The 22,497-nt window shown below is 42.7% G+C and overlaps 1 protein-coding gene across 1 annotated transcript in view; it reads left to right on the top strand.

The window, feature by feature from the left end:
* Positions 1–2,482: 2,482 nt before the first annotated feature.
* The window catches only part of LOC306850192 (protein unc-79 homolog), a gene marked incomplete at both ends in the record, with an annotated part of 67,580 nt that continues 47,565 nt past the window's right edge, over positions 2,483–22,497 (top strand). Inside the window, 13 exon segments of the mRNA XM_079385688.1 lie at positions 2,483–2,504; positions 9,187–9,307; positions 10,964–11,277; positions 12,107–12,277; positions 12,422–12,517; positions 12,641–12,696; positions 12,777–12,906; positions 16,741–16,805; positions 17,452–17,540; positions 18,148–18,188; positions 20,190–20,218; positions 20,487–20,716; positions 21,182–21,353. Coding sequence (XP_079241814.1) covers positions 2,483–2,504; positions 9,187–9,307; positions 10,964–11,277; positions 12,107–12,277; positions 12,422–12,517; positions 12,641–12,696; positions 12,777–12,906; positions 16,741–16,805; positions 17,452–17,540; positions 18,148–18,188; positions 20,190–20,218; positions 20,487–20,716; positions 21,182–21,353 — 1,536 coding nt within the window.

The raw sequence follows: 22,497 nt of genomic DNA on the forward strand, positions 1-22,497 counted from the left end.
GGGGGTGTTTTAGTCTTATTAATACTGCACCTTTGGACATATTACTAATTTCACACACTGTACAGCAGGGAGATGGATGAATTCAAACACGTCTGTCTCTAAGTGAGTCACTGAATCCTAACCCACTCAAGCAGATCGATCAAACATATGGATTGATTCAGGAGTCAACAGCACAACTCCTGGTTTATTGAACAGGTTTGTGTCGTGTTTCTACAGCACTGATCCCAGAGCAGCTCCACAGTCTGGTGTGCCTCTGACAAAGAGTCCTGAAGAAAGACTGATGACAGAACGATCTGGTGTGTTTTCTACTGATCTGTTCACAAAACAAGTCCATTTTATTTGTATAGTGTTTTTCACAATACACTTGGTTTCAAAGCAGCTTTACAGAGTTTAATGACAGTTGAGATTTGTTTGTAGTATACAAAACTTTACGTGAAAGTATATGTATGCAGATAACGTTGGACATACTTATAGTTTTAAGTTGTTATGCAGGGATATGGGATTATATGATTTATAATATATATTCATACTCCTATAGTGTGCCAATGACAACTGCAGTAAGGAACAAAAAACTCAGTTTGATGTTGGATAATAGGCCTAATAGAGAAAACAAAACATGTAGGAAATTCATTTCTTCTCGCCTGGTTATACAGTCAAAATATATGACTAATTACTGAATGGGTGCCATTTCTGTCCCCAGGACATACAAACATGCATAAAAATTAACTATAAAATACATTTTATTATTAAGCAAAGTGTCCAGCACATTAAATTACCTGCAAATTTAAAATATATAATTAAAAAAAAAGTTTAAAACTCCAAAAGTCCCCAGTGTCTAACGCTACATTTGAACATGAAATATAATGTTTCAAATCCTTCAGAAATAATTTTCATTTTGTATTTTTGTGTACCTCCCATCTGTGCTTTAAATACATTTATTTCAAAATCGATTTATAATATTTGAGATAAAATCCACATTTTAGTCGTGTCCTCAGGTTTTCACTCAGTCCTGTTACTCTAACACATTTCCTCTAAAAAACTGGGAAAAACCCACAAGACACATTTTCAACATAATATTGCAACATCTGGATCTTCTGAAGGCAATGAAATGATCGGAAGCATGTGCTCTTATTTTCTTTTCTGTATATTTGATGATATTGTAACGCTGGCTGGATGCGTCGTTATAAATATACCGTCCTGTTACTGTAAGTTTATTATTTTTAATATAATTTGCTGAGTATTCTCATAATATTAGCATGTACTCCATGTGGCTAGATTATATGTATTTGCTGATTTTATCCTAAAATCTCAATCTTTATTTTTAATATCAAAGTTATTTTAATATTTAATAGTGATTATTTTCTCGTTATTTATATCTTATCTTCTAGCCCGTCCTCTACCCCTAAACAAAAGCCTCTGCAGACCACTGGATGTAAATAGAAACATGATTTGGCCTTTTTTCGCAGAGAGGTCAGCTCACTAGACAGTGTTCAACACTTCACTACATCAGTGCGGTTATTAATATCTCACATGTGTAGTCAAACCTGCACACTGATATAATGGAGACTCCTGCCTGTTACCAGTTCTAAATAGTTTTTTCTTTAAAAAATAATGAAGTTTGGTCCATAATTTATCCCATTGTTTAATAAATTGCATCATAGAAAATTGATAAGCTTGAGGTTTGAGTTGCCTTTGAAATGAAAAAATGAGTTTGTGTACTCTAGAAAAATATACCTTGTGTAGATAAACAGTGATTTGTTTAAATGATAAAAATAATCTTTTAGACCTGGGAACTAACGATTTGTTTCAAATAAACACCTGCCAGGAGTTTTACACATTAGACACAGAGTGTTAACAGCACTGAGAAAACTGCATCCAGCTTCCACTTAAAGTTACCTGAGATGGACCCATACACATTTTGAATAGTTAAATATGTGTATTACTAGATTCAGTCTTTAAAAAAAGACATCTTTTTTGAAGTGTTTTGGAAGCAAATGGCACCCATTCGGCGGAATAATATTCTTCTAAAGAGTCCCTATCAGCAGAATTCAGTGCTCATGAAAAAGAAGAAAATAAGATGATTGTGTGCTGAACTGTGTAATAATGTGTCAAAAATAATGATCATAATATATTCAGGCCAGTATAAAGATCTTCATCTGCTTATTTTGAAACCAACTGTTGAAGAAAATGAAAGCACAGAAACGGTTTTTTAAAGGTCGATCTGATCTGGTGTTCTAGTCGATATTTAATCAATATTTATTTCATCTGCTTCGGAGAGGAAGACCAGCTCGACGCGGAATAGTCCGTTCTGTGTTCATCTGAAATCTGAAATCATATGCTACTAGCAGCTCAGTCGGAGATGCTGTCGTGAAGCTGGGCATTCAGAAGGGCTTTGTGTGATGTTCTTCAGTGGTTTCAGCTTCTGCTGCTCGAAACGCTCGCATTTTCACATCTGCTTTATGAATCGTGGAGATTTTCTAACATGTCTACGAAGGCAGAGCAATGTAAGTATGACGACGCTTGCTATTGTCTGATTTATGGAATATAATAGAATATGTGAATGTGCTCGAGGGGAAAGAGACACGTGTGTGTATAGAGAGAGAAATGTTAGAGCTTCACGGGGAGATTTTAGATGTAGATAATGTGTTGCAGAAGACAGAAGATGCGGTGTCTTTTTTTCAAGGTCGAATAGTCAAGTCATCCCTGCAGTAAAACATCTTCATCTGATCATACTGGAGCGCAGTAGTCTATTATTTTGATCAATCGGGTAATAGTTGATGATGTCTGTGATGCTGTAAATGACCAGTGCTGTCTGAGCGCCATTTGCTTTCTACCGTCTGTTTTATTGACCGTCCACCTCAAAAATACGCATTCATGTACACTATAAGATATAATAAAACATCTCGATCCTTCTCACCGCTGCTCAAACACAGGCTTGTACTGGATAGTGAATCTGCTGCATGCACAGCTCAAGAGCTTGTAACAGCTGATTCTAACGGGACACAATGCCCAGCAAACACAGAACCATACCCTAACGCTAGCTTTTGCTTATTTTTTTGGGGGGGGGAACCAATTACAAACGTTAAGAGAACGTTCTTTTTAGGTTATTTCTTTTTCAAGATTCAAGAGTTTTATTTGTCACATACACAATTACAGAGTATAACCAGCAGTGAAATGTAGGTTTTGCAACCATAACGTCCCAGAACGTTGCAGGGTGGTTATTATTAACCTAAAAATAACATGTAGAGAACGTGCCCTAATGGTTAGTTTTAGATAATTTTTATAACACTGTAAAACTATCTTTCCTACGTAAACATTGCAGATTTTTTTGTGTAATGACCTATACAGAGCCCTGAAATTCGTTTAATGCAGCATTTATTAAAATACAGAAATTAGATCAATCAAAACACGTTTTAAATTATAATAGACTTTTCTGGGCCTTGACAGTGTTAATTGTTTGGCAGTCAATGGGACAGTCACAAACCTCCCGGTTTTCATCCAAAATGTCTTAAATTGTGTTTCGAATAAAGCTTTTACGGGTTTGGAAGGACATGGGGGTAAGTGATTAATGACAGAATTTTCATTTAGGGGTGGAGTATCCCTTTAATGTGATTATTGCATATAAGAACAGAAAATTATGAAAAAAGAAAAAAGTAGTTAAATCTTATTTAATTATTTAAAATGCTTTTTAAAGAGACCTTGTTCTCTGGGGTGACAGTGCAGGTGTTACACCGGAGCACATTATCTGTCACACCAAAGGACGTTTCAGCCTTTTTCTGTCAATTAATGACCTTGCTATACCAAGTTAACCTGTCATTAGCGGTTAGCAAGAGACATTTGCATAATTTTCCATGATTATGTAGTTTAACATGCAGTTTTTATTTAAAAAAATATAATTTAGGGGTGTCACACCACAGGACAACAAAACATAACACTTTTGTAGTGGTTCCAAAAAAGTTAAATATTTGAACAATTCTGAGACAAACATTGGCCATGTGGGCATGTCATGGGCTTCACAGGGGCTTCAGTAACATGATCATGAATGGAGTCCTTCAACTAATTAAAGTTTTCTCTGGAATTGGCCGATTTAAAATCAGGATATGGTGTCACACCAGAGGACATGGCTTTCAGAGACAAAATTTATCAATTTCCTACATTTTCAGAAATGTATGGATGAAAAAAAATGATTGCCATTTACTAAAATAGACACTTGTACAATTATGCCGGAGGTATTTGTTAACATTTTTATGCTTTTCTTTTTCATTTATAAAAGTTGTAATTTACCGAAGCATGCTTGGGACAGTCACGCCATAGGACAATTTTGAGATTTGGCTGAAAAATAAAAAAATTCTAATAACGCTGCAGTATTTATAACAACAGATCCATGTAGGACAAGAAATGCATAGGTAAGAAATATTTAACAGTTTACTGCATTTTAAATAGCGACAATAGTAATTATATGAATTTTTATCTTGTGGGACAGTGAAAATGCCATGTCACATCAACAACCCAGCTGCTGCATTTTGGACCAGCTGGAGTTTGTTTATTAAGTGTGCCAATAAAGTATTACAATAATCTAGCCTCGAGGTCATGAACGCATGAATTAAAGTTTCTGCATTTGACATTGAGAGCATAGGTCGTAATTTAGATATATTTTTAAGATAAAAAAATGCAATTTTACAAATGCTAGAAACGTGGCTTTCGAATGAAAGATTGCTATCAAACAGCACACCTAGGTTCCTAACTTGGAGAGGATCTGCAATGAGGAGTGGGACAAAATCCCTCCTGAGATGTGTGCAAACCTGCAGGCCAACTACAAGAAAGGTCTGACCTCTGAGATTGCCAACAAGGGATTTACCACTAAGTACTAATCATGTTTTGTGAAGGGGTCAGATACTTATTTCACTCATTAAAACGCAAATCAATTTATATCTTTTTTAAAATTAATTTTTCTGGATTTATTTGTTGTTATTCTGTCTCTCGCTGTTCAAATAAACCTACCATTAAAATTATAGACTGATCATTTATTTGTCAGTGGGCAAACGTACAAAATCAGCAGGGGATCAAATAATTTTTTCCCCCACTGTATTCTATACTGGGTTGTGTGTGCTCTGCTGGATGATTTCTGACGTACAGCGGGGTGATCATACTGGAGTAAAGAGGCTAGGGAAACATTATAATAATGTTAGGGGAATGTTAGAATAAAAAAACAAAAACGAACTTTCTTGGAACCAAAATCTAACGTTCTGGGAACATAATAACGTTCTAAAAAAACAAAAACTAATGTTCTGTTTCCGTTAAGAAAACTTTCCTGGCTAACCAAAAACGTCTCAGGTTACGTATGTAACCATGGTTCCCTGAAGGGAACGAGACGCTGCGTCGAAACGCATATGGGAACGCCTTCAGCGTGACCAGGCTCTGAATATGATGTGTAATCAGTCAAACAAGGGCGAGGCGTCACGAGCGGGGTGACGTCACGACCAGGAAGCATAAAAGCACGTGCGGCGGAGCCGGCGTCAGCTTCAAGTCATGAAGCAAGCGCTGGCAGGGATGCCGGAAGTGTGGCTGCGCGACGCAGCGTCTCGTTCCCTTCAGGGAACCATGGTTACATACGTAACCTGAGACGTTCCCTTCCAGGAACTTCGAGCTGCGTCGAAACACATATGGGAACGAGATACCAACGCCGCCAGACTGACAAGTCCCTGCCTGGTGTCAGGACGAAAGGACAGAGGAGCCGGGAGTGGCTCGGATGTCGAGGTCATAGAACCTAACGAAAGTCAGGGGACGTGGACCGCCCAGCTGCATTGCAGATGTCCTGCATGGAACACCTGCCCAGAAGGCCTTGGAGGCCGCCACACCTCGGGTTGAGTGCGCTCTGACTCCCACCGGCGGGGGAGTCCCACCTGACTCCCAACGCTTTGCCCCCGAAAGCGAACCTCAGGAACTCCCTGTGAGAAGGAAGGATGGGTACATGGAAATAGACATCTTTGAGGTCTGTCGTGACAAATCAGTCCTCGGACCTGATTTGAGACACGATCTGCCTGACAGTGAGCATCTTGAACTTCAGCTTTCTGGCTGAGCGGTTCAGAAGACTCAAATCCAGTATGGGCCTCAGCCCCCCATCCTTCTTTGGAACAATGAAGTACAGGCTGTAGCAGCCGGCGTGGACTTCGTGAGGAGGAACCAACTCGATGGCTTCCTTCCTCAGCAAAGTATCGACTTCCTGTTCCAAGACCAGAGCCTGCTCGGGGCGGACCGTAGTCACACAGACCCCATTGAACAGCGGAGGTGGCCCATCGAACTGGATGGAATAGCCAGCCTCTACCGTCCGCAGGACCGTGTGCCGCGGTGTAAGCCGCTCCACCCCAGTAGGGGTCGTCCTCCGTAGTCCTGGGCCTCACCCGTCAGGACCTCTGAACGAACCAGACCCTGCAAGGCAGGACCCAAAGAGACACATTCGGCAGCTCGCTGCCCAATGATCTTCTAAGGGAATCAGGCTCTCGAGACTGACCTCTGGGTTCAAAGAAGCGGCCAGACCGCTGTCTCGATGCGGCGCACCGGAATGAGACGCGTAATCTGGCGGCTGAGGCGAGTTTCTCAGGCCCGCTGAAATCACAGGTGGAAGAACCTGAGAGTAACACTCGCTGGGACCTGCTGTGCCCTGGAACTGCAGGGTTGACAGACAAATCCCCGGAGGGCACCGAGGGCAGACGGTCACCGTGTGCCGTGGTGCAAGCCGCTCCACCCCAGTAGGGGTCGCCCCCCGCGGTCCTGGGGCTCGCCCCTCAGGACCTTTTGCGCGAGGAGCTGGTATGCGGAGGAGGCTGCGCCCGCCCAGCAGCCACCTGAGTTTAGAGAGCGCGCATACCCTCTGCCCACCAAAGATGTTGTAAGCAGAGCAGGAGCCTTCAAAGGCGATGCCGTAGAGGGAGACAGATAGCTCGCAAGCGTCTGTTCAACCCGCGGCATCGCCGCATACCCGCGCTCATTCAGTTCCCGCGGGAACGAATGGCCAGGACGAAAAGATTTCACCCGCGATCTCGACACCTCGGTGAGGAGATCGGGGAAAACGGAAGGCTCCTGTGTAGAAGTAGCTCCTCACACTGGGGCGAGAGAGGCGGCGAAACCTTGTCAACGCTCGTCACATCAACCTCTTCGGAGGAAGAGAGACGAAGCGTTGAGCCCTCGTCTCTGGGGGAAGAGACCGCTTCCGAACCGAGAGACGGGGCGCCAGATCTGGTGGATACGGGAGGAGATAGGGACATGCCCGTCTGACTCTCGCCAGCCAGATCAGCCTTTTTCTTTTTCTTTTTTTTCTCTGCAAGCCCCGCGAGCGCAGCCGCCGCTCTGCCTTTTTTTCTCTCTTTTTTACGGCAGAAGCGGGACCGGCTTATTTTTCTCTTTGTGCTTGTGCAAACACTGCAGCTTACAAAGCTCATAGTTATATCATATTGGGGCGACAGAGGTGGCAAAACCTCGTGAACGCTCGTCACATCAACCGGAGATAGGGACATGCCCGTCTCACACTCGCCAGCCAGATCAGCCTGCGAGCCCCACGAGTGCAGCCGCCGCTCTGCCTCGGCAGCAGCGGGACCGGCACCGCGTGGGGAGCTCGCGAAGGCTCCCTTCTCGAAGAGAGCCCTCCGGGTGCGGAGACCGATTCTGCGTGCTCCGCACCCAGGCAGACCACGCACAAATCGTGTGTGTCCTCGCTCGTGATATAGTGAGGGCAAGGATGCACACACGACTTAAAACGTGGTCTGAAAGCTTCACCCCTGAGCTTGCCCTTGGCTTTGGCATGATACTGAATGCTTTCCACTTAAAACTAGGACAAACAACAGTAAATAAGACTGACACACACAGAGCGCTTCGCTGAATGACAAAAAGCTGACGCCGGCTCCGCCGCACGTGCTTTTATACTTCCTGGTCGTGACGTCACCCCGCCCGTGACGCCTCGCCCTTGTTTGACTGATTACACATCATATTCAGAGCCTGGTCACGCTGAAGGCGTTCCCATATGCGTTTCGACGCAGCTCGAAGTTCCTGGAAGGGAACAAACCATAAAGAATAACGTTCTGGGAACCAAAAATTGTTAGCTGGGTTTGCTGCATGTTGAACACCACAATATCTGTGGTCAATAACACTGATCTAATGTAGGCTTAGATTGTATATCATTGTATATCTTAGCAGTCACTGGGGGTTTATACAGGTTTATGTAGGTCTGGCCCTGCAGGAGACTATGAAAACAGCCTTCCATAAGATTACAAGATCCTGCAGCAACGCACAGTGTAAAATCTGTGTAGTTCATTATTTAAGGAAAGCTATTTTCCCTTTTGCTGAATTTTGACCTTTTTTAAGCATTTTAAATGACTAATAATCAAAAACATTCTGTTGCCTTTAACTCATACTCTAGTTGATCCAAACTTGTCTTCATCATAGTAAACTTAACTTACATTGGGGCCTGTACTTCACATGAATTCAGAAGATATTGTCAATATGGACTAATGGAGTTTAATGTGATTTTGGAGCTTGACAGACCCAGTCTCTGTTTACTCTCATTATATATGAAACAGATTTTTAACAGAATGATTCTTTTGAGCTATTTGTTTCAATGAATTGGCTCATTTATTCAACTGTTGCAACAATCATGAAACAAACAATTTTGTTGTTGTTTTTTCATTTATTCATATGCTACTCCAGATCCATAATTTTCCTTTATGAAGTGGTGAAGTCTGCAGCTGACAGCTCTGAGTTAGATCACTTCTCTCTTCCTCAAAAATGTCTGATGTTATTTTATTTTCTCATTGTAAGACAGAAAACATGATGAGTGTTAAAAATTGAGGCAAAATATCATTAACCAGCATGAGAAATAAGAGAAGCGTGTTCTAGGAGTGATTCGGCCGTCCAAACACAGACGCTGTTCTGTGACACATCTGAGCTCCAGCGGTTCGTTCATTTGTCCTTCTGACAATCCAAACTGTCTGATGTGGAAAACTCACTTGAAATGAGAGCAAGTTAGAAACGGTGTCTCGTTTCAGCTGTAATGCTGTGAAAATACAGATGTCAGTTTCAGAGAGATGTTCATTTACTGATTTCTTCATCAAACAACACAAAGCAGCAGCAGCAGTGGATTGTTGAATATTATGAAATGTTAATTATGTGTCACTTTGCTCTTTATTTGTTTAGTTGGCTCTAAGATTCGATACTTGCAAGAGTATCACAACCGTGTGCTTCACAATATTTACCCAGTGCCATCGGGAACAGACATTGCAAATACTCTGAAATACTTTTCCCAGACCCTGCTCAGGTAAGTGCACTACACTGGAAATAGGTGAAACACTGCAACTGTTACATTCTAATGATAGGCAGGCCTAGTTTCATTATTACAGAGCAGATAAATATATCTATCTAAATCTGAGAATTTCTACAGCCACTGAGACATTAGAGCTCTGTATTATAATCAGATATATGCAGGAACATCATGCATGCCAAAAGTACACATTTTGGATAAATTCAGGGAAGTCCTGATTTGAGTATTGTTTTTGTTTGTCTTTAATGTTTGACTTTTAAATGTCAGTAGCTTTATGAAATACAGTTTAGACTCATGAGTTCATGTTATGTGTAAGAGCTCTTCTTCATGTTCACGTGTCAACAGAAACAGTTTAATAAAGGTGCATGCACTCAAAACATGCTTGAAGAAGAAAGTTTAGCATCTGAGAGCAGTATGTAGTTGTTTGCATTTGTTATTCCTGTCCTGTTTATGTTTATCAGTGTTTGTGTGTTAAAGGTCCTTTTGTCATTAAGAGTATTGATAATGATATTGTACTGATAATGATAATGTACTGTCAGTGATATGAAATACTGGATTTCCCTAGTGTTCAGTGGGTTTGAAATGTTAGAAATGTAGAGTTTTTCTTGTCGAGAACGCTGTTCATGTAGCATTCTGCAGCTGAACCACCTCTCATTCCCAGCCAAACAGGGTTGACATGTGTAGCTTTGATAATAGACAGTGTGAGAAATACTACACCATCCTGTTTGTATGTAACGCACATCCAATACGTTCTCCTCTCCCTCCAAGACCATCACAGACCAAATTACTGCTGAGGTAGAAGTTGACAGGGGACAGCAGACACAAACACCCTCCACATCCCTCCACGAACATGACACATTGCTTTCGAAACCAGCGTATTTCTTTTCCATTACAGTTTTCCCCAGCCGTAGACTAGTGACATTTCTGTTAGAACTGAAATCCATATGCCTGTCGAACCATTATTTCTCTTCCCCGAAATGATACTGAGGCAGTATCATAATGTATTTACATACAGACATTCTTTTTGACGGTGCAATAAACATGTGTTGTGACCAGGGATCTTTTAGTCTAACCTCACATACATGTTTATTACTGGCTGAAGCATGTTTCTGAAGTGTCATCTCTGTATCGTCCTCAAAACTAATTATTTCGAGATTGCTCTCATCTCTGACAGCCCCTCCATTGCTCAATATTTCCCATACGGCTCTTTGGCCTCCTGACGGGCCCGTGCCGCCCGTCCTCCGGGGATTGGCTGCTCGGAGGGCGCGGCGCGTGCGCATTGAAGCTCGTTCCTCTGGCGAAGTACGGGGCTGCCACTGAAAACATGCCATTTTTTATATTTTTGCTCCTTGTCACCAGATACGCATGAGATGCAGTGTTCATCGCGTGCTTCGCAAGCGCAAGCCTGCTTGAGTTTCGATCCAAACCAAAAGCCAGCTTTTCAAATGCATAGATGATGATGGCACATCCAAAGCAAATTCCAAAGTCTGTGGAGACACTGCATCCTATGTGGGGAATATCTGGGTTTGGTTCTTTTCTACTTACGCTGTCTCTGTAGAGCCATTTCAATGTAATGTGCTGTTTCTTTGTGTCTTTGTTGTCTCTTTTTTTCCCCTGTTCCCCTCCCTCCCCCCCACCCCTCCCTCGGAGCAGCATCCTGTCCCGTACAGGCAGAAAGGAGAGCCAGGAAGCTTCCAATTTGGCCGTGCCCATGACCATGTGTCTTTTTCCTGTGCCATTCCCACTCACCCCATCTCTAAGACCACAAGTCAGTTCCATCAACCCTACAGTTACTCGATCCCTCCTTTACAGCGTTCTGCGGGACGCCCCGGCCGACCGGGGTGGTGCCACCCAGCAGAGTCGGGAGGTTCAGATCTCAGATTACCCCTCACTGGACTATCAGGGGCTCTATGCCACCCTCGTCACCTTGCTTGACCTGGTGCCCCTGCTGCAGCACGGTCAGCACGGTGAGTCCTGAGCTCCGCCTCCCTCCTGGAGACACACTTCTGAGTGTATCAGAGGAGAGAGAAAATGACACTGATTGTAAAATACTTCACACAAAATAAGGATTGCTGCTTGATGAACGTTGATTTCCAGACAAACAAATACGCTCAGTCTTCTACAAATCAGTTCCACTACGGCACACTTGCCGTTGGTGCCTGACGTTCACCCAAAAATCATTCTGTCATCGTTTACTCACCTTCATGCTGTTTTTCAGCTGTAGAACATGAAAGAAGATATTCTGAGAAATGTCTCAGAAAAGTCAGTTGAAGTCAACTGGTTACTAATATTCTTCATCTATCTTCTTTTATCTTCTGCAGAAGAAGGAAAGTCCTTTTGGTTTGGAAGCACATAAGGGGAATAAATGCTGACAGAATGACCTTTGGTGAACTCTGATCTCTTTGAGATCCTCTGTGTGTTTGTCACAAATTGAAAAGAATCTAAAAATTAGAATATTGCTGCATTTTAGCCAATATTAGAACCTTTTGTGGATTATTGGCAGGAATCGCTCATTCCGTCTAGTGGCAGTTTTCAATAAACATGCTAATTTCCTGACAGCTGTCAGCCAGCTTTATTTCTCCTATCTGCTGGCTGCTAAATAATCTTTGCTTTCATGTCACTCACCATAAAGAGCTTTGACTGGATAACAACATTATCAATGTACAGTAACACATATTATGCTAGTATTTCATTATGGATGCATTCTGAAGAAAATGCAAGGCTTTAAATGTCATCGTACTGTTCAGAGATAAGTTCAAGACATGGTGTTCATTTGTTCATCTGCTTGTCTTTCAGATCTGGGACAGGCCATATTTTACACCACAACATGCCTTCTACCTTTCCTTAGTGATGATATTCTCAGCACTTTACCCTACACCATGATCTCCACTTTAGCCACCTTTCCTCCTTTCCTGCACAAGGACATCATAGAGTACCTGAGCACATCCTTCCTGCCCATGGCCATTTGTGAGTATACTAACTGTATTTCAGCAACCACTTCGTCCTTCAAGTAGAGCACGCAGCTGGTTTGATTATCAGCAAGCAGTAATAAATGCAACACTACGTGACAATTGTGCACTATGAAGTAAGAAAATGATTTATGTGTTGCAGTGGGTTCGACTCGAAGAGAGGGTGGCGTTCCAGCATATGTCAATCTGTCTGCCTCCTCCATGCTGATGATCGCCATGCAGTACACTTCAAATCCAGGTACATACACATTTATCAGGCTGCAAGATCACTGATTGTTATTTGCAGAAGTCTCTATCATAGTGTAGCTTTTTAAGTATAGTGTGGATTATGGGCTTTAAATGTTTCTCTGGTTGTCTTCAGTGTACCACTGTCAGCTTTTGGAGTGTCTCATGAAATACAAGCAGGAAGTATGGAAGGTATGCTTCAGTTCTTCATGTCTTTTTGGAGATTTTTCCAAAAGCACTTCTCTCTGACACTGATCACTGTGTTTTTAAAGGATCTTCTGTACGTCATATCCTATGGCCCGTCCCAAGTCAAACCTCCAGCTGTTCAAATGCTCTTCCATTACTGGCCCAACCTGAAGCCTCCTGGTGCCATCAGTGAGTACAGAGGCTTGCAGTACACAGGTGAGATTAATTTCTCCAAACCACTGCTTTCAAATGGTTCGTTTCAATGAACAAAGTCAAAGCAATAACATAACCACGTGTTTCTGACATCTCAGCATTGTGGTTTACATGCTCAAACACATTTGGATAAAGTCATATGTAGGCACGTACCTGTACCTTGAATTGTTTCATTCAGTAAGTGTGACAGGTTAGTATTGATTAGGTCTTAATCAAGTGTTACTATTTTACAAATAGATTAGGTACATCTCGGGTTACTTGAGTGTAATCTTGTTCCCTGAAAAAGGGGAAGCACCTTCAGGTTAGACCTTTGTCTGAAGAGACAGATAGACATGCCCACAGTGCGGCAATGAGGTACAGCATTTTGTTTCCACTTTTTCAGGGAACAGGGTTACAAGTAACCTGAGATGTTCCTTATCAAAAGTTACACTCAATGCTACATTTTAGAACACTAATGGGAATGGGAATGCCAACGCCGGCACACTGGAAAATATTTGAACCCCTCAAGGTTGTGTAGAGTGTGCACAAAAAACATTGGAGAGGTCACAGACATGACCTTGGGATGTTGACTCAAGTACATGAGAGCCTGGAGTAACATGAACTTCGAACCTTCGAACATAGACCCTGATGAACATGTGCGGGGAGGACCAGACTGCTGCATCACATACTTGCTGCAAGGGGGCACCTCTTGGAAGAATACAGTCTTGGAGTATTCAACTCCCCTTAGTAGAGCGGGCCCTTACTCCTGGAGGTGAAGCTTGACCATGCCCCTCATAGGCTAGGGCAATAGTATGACATTGTTTGCCTAGTGGCAGCCACCCCCCAGTTGCGGCTCCCATAGCATATAAAAAGTTGCTCCGACTTAAGCCACTGGCTGGTGCAGTGGACATAAATCTGAAGGGCATAGACTGGACACAGTAAAACCTCTTTCACACAGAGATTCCGGAAAATACACAGGAAATGTGTTCCGGGAATCATCCCAGGATCGTTTGATTTTGGTTCATTCACACTGCCAGTGATTTTCCGGAATCTGATAAAGATCCCGTAAAGACACGTGACATTTCATGTGACGTGTATAATGAGCCGTGCACCATTTCACTAAACTGGCGAACAATTTCAGCATCAGCGCGGATAGTGAGGAGCTCCCTGATCGCTGCTTCATTCCAGTTTGCACATTTTTCGTTGTGTGAACTTTGATCTGCCTTCAAAACACCCGGTAAAAGAGTCACATGATAACACGCGTCATCAGCCTTTACGGCATTGGTTCTGGCTTTTGTTCACACAGAGCTCGTTCCGGGACTGAACCCGGCAATGTTACTAGGTCCCCAACCCGGGATCGATCCCGGAATTAATCCCGGGACATGTTTGCGTTCACACAGCATCTTTAAAGTCAGAAGCTTGACACTCGCTGACTCTAGTTGTTCAAAAGTCCCAACCAGAACCTCAAGCACTACACCACGTCACACGAAGGAACTATCATTCTGCCGGGTGGCCTCAACTGCTTAGCTTCACAAATGAAGTGAGTGACTAGAGGGTGTTTTCCTACAGGGTCCCAGTCAATCAGATCATGGCAAGCCGAAAGGGCAGCCACACAGACTCTGAGAGTAGCAGGACATGCACCTGCAGACAGTCTTTCAGCACTGAAACAACTTGGCAGTGGACAGGGTCTGCACAGTGGATCTTTCAAAAACACACCAATTGAAGGCATAACTTCTTCTAGTGAAGGGGGCTCTAGCACACAGCTAAAAGAATAGAATCTCAAAGTTGGTTTCAATGCTTAGGCCAGGGATGAAATATTGTTGCGTGCCTGAGATAAAAGGTCTCTTCTGATCAGAATCGCCCACAGCCATCAAGGAGGGATATTAGTTTTGAGAACCAAACTCTGGTCGACCAACAAGGTACTATCAGCAAGAGGCAAGACCCCTGTTGACGGACCTTGGTCAAGGGATCTGGAGGAGTTAGAGAGAAGTAGAGGGGACATTGTGCTGTCTCCTGCAAGGCAAAAAGGTCCACCTCTGCTTCTTATAATTTTTTCCCAAATTTGAGTTTCTATTCCCTGTGTGTCACAGCCTGTCTGGACAGCAAGTCTGCTCCCAAATCGATATGCCCTGGAATGTAAAAGAGGGACAGCAATTTGTCTTGAGCCCAAAACAGAACCTGCTGTGTTAATCTGTTCAGGTGTCACACACTCAGTAGACTACTGCAGTATTGTCCACCTGCACTAGGAAATGGTAGCCCTTTAACTGCTGGAGGAATTATTTCAGGGTCAGATATACAGCCATCATTTCGAAGCAATGGTTTGCAAATCAAGACACCTCCAGATCCTTTTGGCTGGATGACCATCTAAGACTGCACACCAGCCAGTGCAAGAAGCGTCTGTCATTAATGTTTTGCAACGACAACACGCAGCTAGAGTGGAACCCAAGGTATGAAATCGGGGTCTGAACCACATAGAAAGGGTACAAAGTGTGTAGCATGTAACCCTTATCTGCCCCTGGGGATTGGCCCTGGATGAAATCCCCTGGCTCTGAGCCACAACTGAAATGTCTCATATTCACATTGCCTAAATTTCTCACCGTGGACGCAGCTGCCATGACACCTAGAAAAGTAACCTTTTCTGACCTAGCCTGATGTATTTCAGTGTGTTTAGAATGGATTCAACACGTGCAGGAGACAGCTATATCCACATTGTGATCGAATTACATATGACCCTTAAATACATTGTCCTCCGGGCAGGAGAAAAAATGTTTTACGTGGCATTGAGCCTCACCCTAAGAGACTTGAGATAAGCGAGGACGACATCCCAGTGTCGAAGTGCGAGCTCTTGAGACTGATCCAAAATCAGCCAGTCGTCTATGAAATTTAAAATGCAGATGCCTTGGAGTCACAAAGGAGCCAGTGCTGCCTCCATATATTTCATTTATATGCGAGGTGACAAGGCTAGGCCAAACGGAAGAGCTTTTGAGCCCAAACATGAACCTCAGCAACTTCCTGTTTTCTGGCAAAATTTCTATATCAAAGTATGAATCCTTGAGATTGAGTGTCACGAGCCAATCTCTGGATTAGATTTGAGATACAATAATTTTGATTGTTAGCATTTTGAACTTGTATGTACTGAAAAAGAGGTTCAAACGGCAATCTAAAATTGGATGCAACCCCCCATCTTTCTTGGGAAACAAAAAATACAGACTGTAATAGCCCGATTCTCTGACTGGGACGGGAACATGTTCTATGGCCCCTTAGTCCAGCAGAGTTTGCAACAAATGCATCTGCTCTGGTGTCACGGTAGTGGAGACCATGCTGCTGCAGCGCGGTGCATGATATGCAAAGTGGATCCCTAATCCTATTTCTACAGTCCTTACGACCCAAGGACAGATATTTGGCAGTAGTTTCCATGCTGCGAACCTCTCTGAAAGGGACACTAGTTTTAACAGTTTGTTTTGCTAGGGGGGATGTTAAATGTTTGGTGTTCTGAAACATTTGCAGAAAACATGTAAAGTTTTGCTGGAGATCATACACTGGTGGTGGTCGGAGATTGGACATCGATCCCCTGAGGGTGCCAGGAAGGAGCTCTTTTCTACAAATGATTGTAGAACCAGACAAATTGTTGGACTCATTTGAGAGATTGGTTCACTGATTGACTGACAGTTTTGACTGGATATGTAACTGTCCTATCTGATTCAGTCTGATTTGGTGAACTGGTTGAAAGATTCAAAGAAAAGAACTGTTCAAAATAACGATAGGTTTACAGACTGGAAATCACTGCTCCGGTGGCTTGAGACAGACATTTTCCTGAAATGTACACATTATTTGTCTGTTTTGTTCTTTATATCCCAGCCTGGAACCCCATTCACTGCCAACACCTCGAGTGTCAGAACTCTATTAATAAGCCAGCGGTGAAGGTACTGTAACCTCTGAGATTCTTTAATGTAGTTTTTGTTGTATTCTAGTCAAAAATGTTGTGGATTTTGTGGGATTTTTTAGGGAGCAAACATTTCAGTGCACTGCAAGGATTTTGCGATTGAGACAAGAACTTCAAAATAAAAACAGGCAAATGCCCAGAATCATTTCAAAAATATACCCCAGGTTCTGATTCATTTTTTTTTTATCCCTGCACATATTTGCTCTGTGTAGTCAAACATAGAAGCAGAGCAGGAAGAGACATGCTGTAACTCAATTACCAGGAGCTCATGAGGAACTGATGACCCTGTTACCGCTCTAGTCAAACACTAAGATAATGAGATCAGTGCATGCACAATATGGTGCTTATTTTAGAAGATGTTAAAACCAACAATTTGAAGTAAGATCTGGTAAGATGTCAGAGAGGTAAAAGAATTATTATGATTTTTATGAAACTAGAAATGATGGTTTGCCCTGAGATGCCTATAATAATACAGTGAAACTTATGGTCTAAAATACCCTAAAAAACAGCTCCTGTTGCATATGTAGTTGAATACATTGTCCATTATTAGCAATAAGACACATTTTGAAAGTGTTTGAGGGTCCAGATGCTGTGTGATTGTGACTGTGGCTCCGTCCTGCTTTCAGATGTGTATTGATCCAACGCTCTCGGTCGCATTGGGTGACAAACCTCCACCCTTATACATCTGTGAGGAGTGCAGCCAGAGGATCGCTGGGTAAGCTGCATTATTTCAGCATTGTGTGTCTGCTGTATTACTGCAGTGAATATCCAGAACCATCTACTCAGCCTTCAACTGTCAATCTCATTTTAAAGGGGTCATGACAACCTGTTAATAAAGTCCATTTATTATTTTGTAATTGCGTTTAGTGAGGAAAGCCCACAATTTTGTGTTTCTGGTTTATTTGACCCATTTTGCTGTTTGTATCTCACTTAGATAAACTTTCCTATATAAAAAAAGAGAAAGAAAAAAAATTGATAGGGAAAGGACGTTGAGTCGGGACTATTGATCTATATGTCATGATACTCTTTCTGTTGATGTTTAATGCTTCAATTATAATGCTGAATGATATCAGTTGACTGGACAGGGTTACTTTAATGCTTAAAAAATGGTCCTTATGCAGTTCTTGAGAGAACAAGAGGATTGGCAGCTGGTTTCGTCTGATTCTGCATGTCATGACCCCTTTATATTTGCCCTGTAGACATTTTTATCAGGCTGGAAAAGAGGAGCAGTCTGTTTTTCTCCTGTCTGTCAGCTTATATTAGATGATTCAGCTCAAGATGTGAGAATGTTTGTGTTCCTGAACTTCTGTGATCTTTCACAGCGATCATGCTGAGTGGCTTGTTGATGTGCTTTTACCACAAGGTCAGTGAAACTTCCTCATTTTAAAATTAAAACTGCACACACTCATGTATTTACAGTTGGACAAAAAAGTATTTAGTCAGCCACCAATTGTGCAAGTTCTCCCACTTAAAAAGATGAGAGAGGCCTGTAATTTTCATCATAGGTACACTTCAACTATGAGACACAGAATGGGGGGAAAGAATCTAGGAAATCACATTGTAGGATTTTTAATGAATTAATTGGTAAAATAAGTATTTGGTCACCTACAAACAAGCAAGATTTCTGGCTCTCACAGACCTGTAACTTCTTCTTTAAGAGGCTCCTCTGTCCTCCACTCGTTACCTGTATTAATGGCACCTGTTTGAACTCATTATCAGTATAAAAGACACCTGTCCACAACCTCAAACAGTCACACTCCAAACTCCACTATGGCCAAGACCAAAGAGCTGTCGAAGGACACCAGAAACAAAATTGTAGACCAGCACCAGGCTGGGAAGACTGAATCTGCAATAGGCAAGCAGCTTGGTGTGAAGAAATCAACTGTGGGAGCAATTATTAGAAAATGGAAGACATACAAGACCACTGATAATCTCCCTCGATCTGGGGCTCCACGCAAGATCTCACCCTGTGGGGTCAAAATGATCACAAGAACGGTGAGCAAAAATCCCAGAACCACACGGGGGACCTAGTGAATGACCTGCAGAGAGCTGGGACCAAAGTAACAAAGGCTACCATCAGTAACACACTACGCCGCCAGGGACTCCAATCCTGCAGTGCCAGACGTGTCCCCCTGCTTAAGCCAGTACATGTCCGGCCCGTCTGAAGTTTGCTAGAGAGCATTTGGATGATCCAGAAGAGGATTGGGAGAATGTCATATGGTCAGATGAAACCAAAATAGAACTTTTTGGTAAAAACTCAACTCGTCGTGTTTGGAGGAGAAAGAATGCTGAGTTGCATCCAAAGAACACCATACCTACTGTGACGCATGGGGGTGGAAACATCATGCTTTGGGGCTGTTTTTCTGCAAAGGGACCAGGACGACTGATCCGTGTAAAGGAAAGAATGAATGGGGCCATGTGTCGTGAGATTTTGAGTGAAAACCTCCTTCCATCAGCAAAGGCATTGAAGATGAAACGTGGCTGGGTCTTTCAGCATGACAATGATCCCAAACACACCGCCCGGGCAACGAAGGAGTGGATTCATAAGAAGCATTTCAAGGTCCTGGAGTGGCCTAGCCAGTCTCTAGATCTCAACCCCATAGAAAATCTTTGGAGGGAGTTGAAAGTCCGTGTTACCCAGCGACAGCCCCAAAACATCACTGCTCTAGAGGAGATCTGCATGGAGGAATGGGCCAAAATACCAGCAACAGTGTGTGAAAACCTTGGGAAGACTTACAGAAAACGCTTGACCTCTGTCATTGCCAACAAAGGGTATATAACAAAGTATTGAGATGAACTTTTGTTATTGACCAAATACTTATTTTCCACCATAATTTGCAAATAAATTCTTTAAAAATCAGACAATATGATTTTCCTGGATTCTTTCCCCCATACTGTCTCATAGTTAAAGTGTACCTATGTTGAAAATTACAGGCCTCTCTCATCTTTTTAAGTGGGAGAACTTGCACAATTGGTGACTGACTAAATACTTTTTTGCCCAACTGTACTTAAAGGAATAGTTCACCCAAAAATGATCATTCTGTCTTCCTTTACAATAAGCTTTAATTTGATATGATTGAGTGCATTAGGTATCATGAAATATCAGTCAACGCCTTTTTACAGTATTTATTAATCTAGATTAATGTTATAATATCAATAAATTGTTATTTCATGTTTCTTCATAATGTAAATGTATACATGAAATGCTAGAATGATTTAGTATATGTAGAAAATACCATTACCCCAGTTGAATAAATGCTGTAAAAGGGCAGTTAATTGTTAGTTCCTAGTAAAGCTAGGATAACGTGTTATCTTATTCTTGTCTTGTGTTATAACAATACCCCTCATGATTTCATCCTAACAGCTGAGATTTCTGCTATATGTCAGAAGAAGGTAAGCCTGGTGTGAGGGAATATGCTTGTGTTGTCCTGTGTGTGTTTGGTCATGTGTTTCCATGTCATCATTTTTAGGACATCCATTATCAGCTCATCTGTGAACTAGAGCCGGTTTCTGTCGCCTGCTCCGCTTTTTCCTCTGCAGATTAAAATGTCCACTCTGCCATTGTTACTGAGTTTCTGAAGTGAGTGCTAAAAACATTACAGGGAGCAAACGCTCTGTCCCACTCACATTACGCGTGTTTGTGTCTCTCTCTCCATCACAGAACTGCAGCTCTCATGTTAGGCGCGCCGTCGTCACCTGCTTCTCAGCGGGATGCTGCGGTCGCCACGGCAACCGGCCTGTGCGCTACTGCAAGCGTTGTCATGTCAACCACCACAGCAGCGAGGTGGGGGCATCGGCAGAGACGCATCTGTACCAGACGTCTCCTCCGCCCATCAACACGCGCGAGTGTGGCGCTGAGGAGCTGGTGTGCACCGTAGAGGCTGTGATCAGGTGCGGACAAACACACCTTCAGAAAGAGAAAACCACCAGGTCTAAAAACTGCAGTCAAAATACTCCTGACAAACAGTTTTTAGTTTACTTGAATGAGAATAAGGCACATTAGATATAAAATACTAATACACTGGCAGCCAAAAGTATTTTATTCTCAATAAAGCTGCATTTATCTGAACAAAAAAACTGTAAAAAAAACTGTAATATTGCGAATAATTATTTAATTTTAAAATGGATGTTTTCTATGTGAATATATTATAATAATTTATCGATTCATTTATTTTCAAAGCTGTATTTTCAGCATCATTACTCCAGTCTTCAGTATCACAAGATACTTCAGAAATCATTCTAATATGTTGATTCACTCTTTTTCAGAGCATGTCTCAATTTGAAAAACATACAGTACATGTTAATATGAAACAAGCATTAATCAGTGTGATGTAATGTCACTGTCGTTCGGCGCAGTCTGCTGAAAGAGGCGGAAATCCATGCGGAGCTGCGGGAGTTTGAGCTGAACCGGCGCCGTAGGATGGGTCTGTCTTCATCCCATCATTCCCTGGACAACCTGGAGTTTGACAACAAAGAGGATGACCAGCACGACCAGAGACTGCTCAGCCAGTTCGGCATCTGGTTCCTGGTGAGAAGCGTATGTGTGCACCACTGTGACCCTTATGGTCAAATCACGTGTTACATTAGCACCAATATTACAGTTAGAGGGGGGCAATAATAAGCAACAATATTCATCATGATTTTTATCAAAAAGTGATTAAAGTGCTGAAAAAAACAATGGTCTTTACAGACCTGCCAACCTGTACGCATTTTGACTAATCTACGCAAAACTAAGCACTTGGGTGACAGCAGATCGCATTATGGGCTGTGTGTTCCTCCCTGCAAACTATCACTGCTGGGGATACACACAGTCCATGAGTGGTCTGCTTGAGAGCTGAGCACGCAAAGTCAGTTCTCGAGGAGCTGACTGCCCGCTTTGTGAGCGTTTGTCACTGCGTATGCTTGCTCTCGGAAGGCTCTCTTTGAGGAGTGAGCTTTCACTAGCGTTCCTCGCTTTCAATAGCGTTCCTCGCGGTGCCGGTCCCGCTTCTGCCGAGACGGAGCGGCGGCTGCGCTCGCGGGAATCGCAGATGGATCAGGTGGAGGGAATGAAGACGGGCGAGCCCCTATCTTCTTTCTTTCCCATCAGATCCAGCGCCCGCTCTCTGGGATTGGAAGCCCGCCCAGCGGTTTCCTCCCACCAGAGAGAGGGCTCGACGCTCCGCCTGTCTTCCTCTTAGGAGGTGGACGTGATGGACGCCGATGAGCTTGTAAAGCTGCAGTGTTTGCACAAGCATACTATGAATGACGACATTATAGCAGTGTAGAAATGCTAGACCCATAGTGCTTCAACGCAGCGTCTCGTTCCCTTCGGGGAACCATGGCTACATGCGTAACCTGAGACGTTTTTGACCAATCAGAACATTTTTTCGGTTTTACATTTAAATAATTTCTGTGCATTTTATTTCTCTCCAAACTGTCTCTGTTTTTGTGTATCCCTAAGTTTATGCATTGAGTTGAGGAAACTCCTCCTGTTTATAAGGAGCATTTGAAAAAGCAACACATGCCGAATATCTTCCCTTGTAATGATTTGTAACAAGAAGTATTTCTAAAACTGTTGTCCAACAAAAGAGAACATTATAACATACTCATCTCTCAGGGTTGGGGTGTAGTGATGAGGCGAGGATACAATTGCAGGAAGAGTTGGGCTTTTTATTAATAATCAAAATAAA

This window comes from Barbus barbus (assembly GCF_936440315.1).
Source record: "Barbus barbus genome assembly, chromosome: 30".
Classification (NCBI taxonomy): domain Eukaryota; kingdom Metazoa; phylum Chordata; class Actinopteri; order Cypriniformes; family Cyprinidae; genus Barbus; species Barbus barbus.